We start from the raw sequence: 5,941 nt of genomic DNA, 5'->3' as shown, positions 1-5,941 counted from the left end.
GGAATGTGGGCCCTAACCCTTGGTCTATTGTTTTGTTTTTTAAGGTAAGCCAGAAATGTGTATTTTTGAAATGTGAAATCCCCCAAATGTCTATATAGCTAATTTAAAAATGGAGAATGATAAAAACATGAAGATCAAGCAAAATATGACAGTGGGCTGAAACTGGCCCATGAGTGGCCTGCAGGTGTTTGCTAGACTGAATTATGTGATGAATAAAACAAAATCTATCCCTGCTCTGGTGAGGTGGGCTCGCCTTGTGTAGTTCTTGAGGCAAACAGCTTCAAGTCATGTTGGGTGGAGAGAATGAACTGGAATTACCAACTTCTTCCCACTCTGGGAAGCTCCCTGCCTTCCCCTCTGCCTGCTAGGCATGGAGTTACTGGGCAGAAGAGAGATAGCAGCACAGTTTCTGTGAGGGCAGTGAAGAATGTGGAGTGGGAAAACCAGAGAGAATTTTGAAGGGAACATCCACAGCTGGACTTGGGTAAGGAAAGGAAGAGAGGACAAAGACCCATGTATTGGGACAGCATACTTCAGAGGGAATTTATTGGGAGTTACCACACCCTCTTCCCACCAATGACCCATGTGGCAGTATACAGTCAAAGGACTTAGTTATACAAAGTCACATCTCCCTGCTCAACTGCCCATGCCACCTATCTCACCTGAAAATATACTGCACACATTTCTAGTACAGTTTCCCGTGTGCTTGAAGTGGGCAAGACTAGTCAGGAGGTACCTGTGAAGAGTCAGTAGGCGTTCTTTTTGTTGGGGTATTGCCAGAATGGGGTTTCTGGAGGCAGCAGACCTCCATCTGGTGAAGCACTGGGGGGAGATACCTGTGGTTTCAGGCAGCTGCTGAGAGAAGCATGGACAGTCAAGTATTCCCCCATGCCCTGGAGAGAAGCATTAATCTCAGTCCTCTGTAAGGAGGCAAGGTATAGTTCAGGAAGTTGAAGAACAGTGAGATGAGTACAGTATCTGAGTTGAGCAAGTTTCCTTTTTTTCTGGATAAAATGCTTTCCAAATGCAAGGTGGCACATCTCTTAAGTTCTGAGAACTCCACTGACTCATTCCCGAAAAAATCATTTATTCAGTGTAGAGGAAGTGAACCAAGAACTTCAGGTCTGAGATTTACTGCCCCTGGGTCCTCTGGAAAATACGAGGTAACTGCCTACAGCCCCCTACTATGGAGCACCATGCTAGTGTGTTTAGGCTGAGGGCTGGGCTCTGCTCAGCAGGTGTGGCGTGAACTCCCTGATATAATAAAAGTCCTTTATGCATAGACTTGGCTCCTGCTTAACTCCTGAGACATTCCTGTAAAAATTTCCCTCTAGAGAAGCTCCAATCCATCTGGTTGCTTTGTTGCCATATTCTTTGTGCACAGAGCTAGGGAGGGCAACTTGGATACTGCCAGAAGTGCTATTTTTCTTGGGTCTTCCAATCTCTCATGGACTCCACACCTCATGCCCTGTTTTCTCTATTTTCACGCCCTCTGTGGAAGGAGGAGAATTCTCCTTCCTCAGTGTTCCTCCCCTTCTGGAGTATCCTTTTAGCTTCTCCTCAGATATCTGCCAACTTTATCTTTGTCTCCCTTGCTCTGAAATTCTTCTAAATGTATTTGTGTCCCACTTTACTCAATTTATCCTGATTTCCTCTTAACCCCAAGATTTCACTCTCTGTTATTCTTCAACCCCCCCAGTTGGCTGCCTCCCCCTCTCAGGTTATCCCTCCCCCTAGAAGCCTCTCTATTTCTGACCCCTTCCCACCTCCTTTCTTAAGCAGCCATCTCTCTTCCTTTCCCCCCAAATCCATCTCTAGTTCCTTCTCCTCTCCTCTCCTTAGACCAGACCAGCTAAGTCCTGTTCCATTTTTAAATGACTGATTATGATACTAGCTGAATTTTATTCACAGCCTGAATTTACACTTGTTCCTTCCTTCATGTCCACTCAACCAAACACACCCAACCTTTTCACCATGACAAATTCCTTACACACAGCATGTCATAGCTACATAAACTTATATTTTTCAGAACAAAACAACAGTTTTGCTGGCAATGATAATGGGTTATTAGGGACCCCTATACTTTCAGTACACTGAAAAGCAATATTTTTTTTGTTTCTCCAAATCATACATTTGCCTACATACACGTGATAATGTTTACCCTAACCGTTACGACTTTTTCACCAAATCATAGACATAGATATGGAAATCATCATCAAACTTGATGAAGTACACAGAAGGTTTGGCTTTAACTTGGTGAATGACTTTGCCTGTCCTTTTGGAGCCATCTTCTTTGGTATATTCTACATGTTTACCTATGAGGCCATCTATAACTCCTTCTGGCTCTCTTTCTTTTGGAGAAGACTTACTCGACTCTGGCATGATATGGAGGTCACCTTCTTTATAATCATCTAAAAGCTGGTACATGTACAAAACAGGATCTTTCTCATAGGTAATATAAAACCAGGCTTTCATGATGGGTGCTTGGGCTAAGACCATCCCCCTCCATCCATCCTTAGAACCATGGTCACCCTCAAACATATGTTCCACAGCTTTACCAATTATGGTATTTGCAAGGTGCACATCTCTGACTGGAGAAAATGGCACTTTATCAGGAAGGATTTTAAGCTTTAAAATCCTTTTATCTCTGTGAAGTTCCAGTCCATAGACACAGTCAATTCCATCATATTTCACCAGATAAAGAGAGGGATTTATAGGCACCTGATCCAGAACGGTTCCTTTCCACTGGGTGATGGGCTCATCGCCTTCCTTCCATCCATGTGAAATTCTGCAGCCCACGATGTTCCTGCAGGGCTGGGAGGAAGGTCTGCCCCTCTGTTTCTTTTGAGAAATCTTTTTCTTCCTCATACTTGCAGACAAGGTGTGGCCATCAACAATTTCCCTGGTTTGCTGCCTTGCAGTTGCCTTTTTGTGAGGTGTCTTCATACCTGCAAGGGGAGGAAAGAGGCTAGGGAGAAACATTTAGTCTACTGTAGTGTGAAATTTTATTTCTCTGCATTGCAAATTCCCTGGGCATCAGGTATATGTATTACCATCCAAGTTATTGGATGCCCAGCAGAGATGCTGCCTATCAAAATATTATTGTATGTTTGCCTGCAGTGTCCTCCCTCCAAACTTATTTGGCTGTGCTGGAGGGTTGGAAAGGTAGTAGTTTTGGTTTTTGAGCCCCCAGCAAGAGGAAGCAGGCTCCTTTGGTTAATACCTCTGTTGCCATCTTAGACTCCCCATACCAAATACAAATATTCATCATTTATTACCTCCCACTCAGTCTCTCCATTTAGATTAACATAGTACCCTTTGCGCCTGCTCACTGTCATTTGCTCTTGATCTGTCTTGCCTCCCATCCCCATTCCTTCTGCCTGTTGTTCAACTCTCCTTCATATCTTTTCCTGGTCTACCCCATTTTGCCGCTGGGTGCCCAGAACAAATCTCTTTCTCTTTCTGGGGCCACCTTTATATACCACCCAGGTGCTCTTCGGCTCTCCCTCCCCCCACCCCCCATCCCCAAATCACCTTTCTCAGTCTCCCTCATTTTCCATTCCAGCACAGAACCCGAATTTTCCCTCTTGGCACCCACCAACCCGCATCCTCTGATTCTCTAGTCCAGCGCCCACCTCCCCAAGTCCGGGGACCGCAGGTCTCACGTGTCCAAATCGGACACCTCACTGCTGCTTCCTCACTGCTGCCTCCGCTGTGAACCTGTGGTGAAAGAGGATCAGCAGGCGACCAGTTCGGAGTTTGCAAGAGCTGGGAGGGAAGGATCCTTAGGCGAGGAGCGTGTCTAAGAAGACAGCTGGGCTGACGAAGAGGATGGCGGCCGTGTCTCCAACACCGGGCTCGCGGGCCCTCCACCTCCTTGACGGTGACGGCCTCTCTGCCACATCGGGATCCCAGAAGCCGCTGCCGCAGCCGCAGTCTCCTCCCTCTTACCATCGCGCAGTTTCCTGACAGGAGAGAGGCCGCCCCTTCCTGCCAAACACTGCCATCCTCCCCGCCTCCTCCACTCTCAGGCCCACCTCTGCCCTGTGCCTGGGAGGTGTTTCTATCTCCCGGCCCCACGCCTTTCCAAAATCTGGAGGCGCCTTGCTAAACCCACAATGCCCCACCCCAACCAGCTTTGCGTTCTGTCTCCAGATCAGGGGCCCCCATTTCCCCCACCTTACCCCTACCGCAGTGCCCGTGCCTCATCTGTTTTCCCATTTTCCAAGAATTTCCCTTCTCTTCCCCTCCTGTGCCCTTCCGATGTTAGTCTCTGTATACGGAAAATGGCGTTTCTTGCCATATAAGAGGATAGGACGAGAGAAATGAGCTTGTGCATATTCGCATCTTGATACAATCTCTAGGGAAGTTTTACTCTCTGGCCATTTCCAGACTTCTTGAAAAAAAAATTATATATATATATATATATATATATATATATATATATATATTCCTTTTCTTCTTTTTCACAGATTGAAAAGAATTGCATGTAATATGTGGACTCTGTAAAATTCAGAAGATTCACTTGAAGAAAATAATCTACCCTAAAACCACTATAAATCTCATTCCCCAGGGTCTCAAGCAAAATATGAACCCTCTATTTCTTTCATCTTTTTTTCTACTCTTTTAGAGATCTAGGGTCATTTTGTAGATTCAATTCTTAAAAATTCTTTGTAATATCATTTTGAAAATACAGTGTATATAGCAATATTACAAGTAATAAGTACTCTACATTAAAATTTTACCTGTTTTTATTGAAGCATTTTAAAATTAAAATAGTAACAGTAAAATGTAATTCTCTTTTATTCTCTAATCCTGACCCTATTCTCTTCTTCCTCTCTAACGCTAAAAATCATCATTCAAATTTTGCATATCCTAACCATCTTTATGGAGAAGGCAATGGCACCCCACTCCAGTACTCTTGGCTGGAAAATCCCATGGATGGAGGAGCCTGGTAGGCTGCAGTCCATGGGGTCTCGAAGAGTCGGACACGACTGAGCGACTTCTCTTTCACTTTTCACTTTCATGCATTGGAAGGAAATGGCAACCCACTCCAGTGTTCTTGCCTGGAGAATCCCAGGGACGGGGGAGCCTGGTGGGCTGCCGTCTATGGGGTCGTACAGAGTCGGACACGACTGAAGCGACTTAGCAGCAGCAGCAGCAGCAACCATCTTTATATTCATACCTATATTATTTACAAACAGATATTATTCATTTTGTTTTTCATATTTATTTTTAAAATTTCCATTATGAAGGATAATTATTTACTCCATACTGTGAGGGGAAGAGAATAATTCTCTTTCAGTGGCCCACAAGACATTTCTGGGAGATGGCTATGGGTTATGACCCAGCTATATATATGTACTGTGCAACTGATAAGATTATGACATCTCTACAGTTTTTAAAACTAACCAATCATTTACTCAGTTGAACAAGCTTATTTAGCACTTCCTTTAAAAAGTCTATGTATGTATCTACTCACAGATATTCAAGAAAATGTTTTGGCTTTTTTTTTTTTTCCTTAAAAAAGCCTTGTCATCAAGCCTGAAACAGAACTCTGATATGTCTAATAATTTAATTTCCCTGAAGTTTATTTTGAACATAAGTTTAATCATGAGTATGTTATTTTTTTGCATCTTGCTTTTGTTACTCAATATTTTGTTTTTAAATTTCTCCCTGTTATATCTCTAACATTCCTGGTTATCTTCAACTCTATTGCAGAGTATATGTATATAACATTTTTGTCATCCATTGAATAATATAGTCAAGCACCCATTCTCTTGATGGTCATTTAATTCATTTCAACATTTCATTATTACAAACAATGATACAATGAATAGTTTCCTGGACTTGTTCCAGAGTTTCTGCAGTGTATACACTGGCAAAAGAAATACTGAGTTGTAGGTATAAGCAATTCAAAATTCCTAAATGTTGCCGAATT

At 43.3% G+C, this 5,941-nt stretch overlaps 1 protein-coding gene across 3 annotated transcripts; it reads right to left on the bottom strand.

Moving 5' to 3' along the window:
• Window positions 1-516: 516 nt before the first annotated feature.
• Window positions 517-3,967, bottom strand: LOC120882189 (spindlin-2). Of its 3 annotated transcripts, none has more exons than XM_040266072.1 (2): window positions 3,636-3,967; window positions 517-2,948 (listed from the first exon to the last, which is right to left on the bottom strand). In XM_040266072.1, exons 1-2 carry the CDS (start codon window positions 3,952-3,954, stop codon window positions 2,170-2,172), a joined length of 1,098 nt encoding a protein of 365 aa, XP_040122006.1. In that variant the 5' UTR covers window positions 3,955-3,967; the 3' UTR covers window positions 517-2,169. The 3 variants fall into 3 exon arrangements, with proteins under 3 accessions (XP_040122006.1, XP_040122009.1, XP_040122007.1); XM_040266075.1 differs by having other exon boundaries at window positions 517-2,968; window positions 3,636-3,952; XM_040266073.1 differs by having other exon boundaries at window positions 517-2,968; window positions 3,535-3,897.
• Between the last annotated feature and the right edge of the window lie 1,974 nt (window positions 3,968-5,941).

Source organism: Oryx dammah, unplaced genomic scaffold (genome assembly GCF_014754425.2).
Source record: "Oryx dammah isolate SB20612 unplaced genomic scaffold, SCBI_Odam_1.1 HiC_scaffold_23, whole genome shotgun sequence".
Lineage (NCBI taxonomy): Eukaryota > Metazoa > Chordata > Mammalia > Artiodactyla > Bovidae > Oryx > Oryx dammah.
Note: the sequence above shows the minus strand (reverse complement) of the source record. Positions and strands in the feature narration are given on the sequence as shown.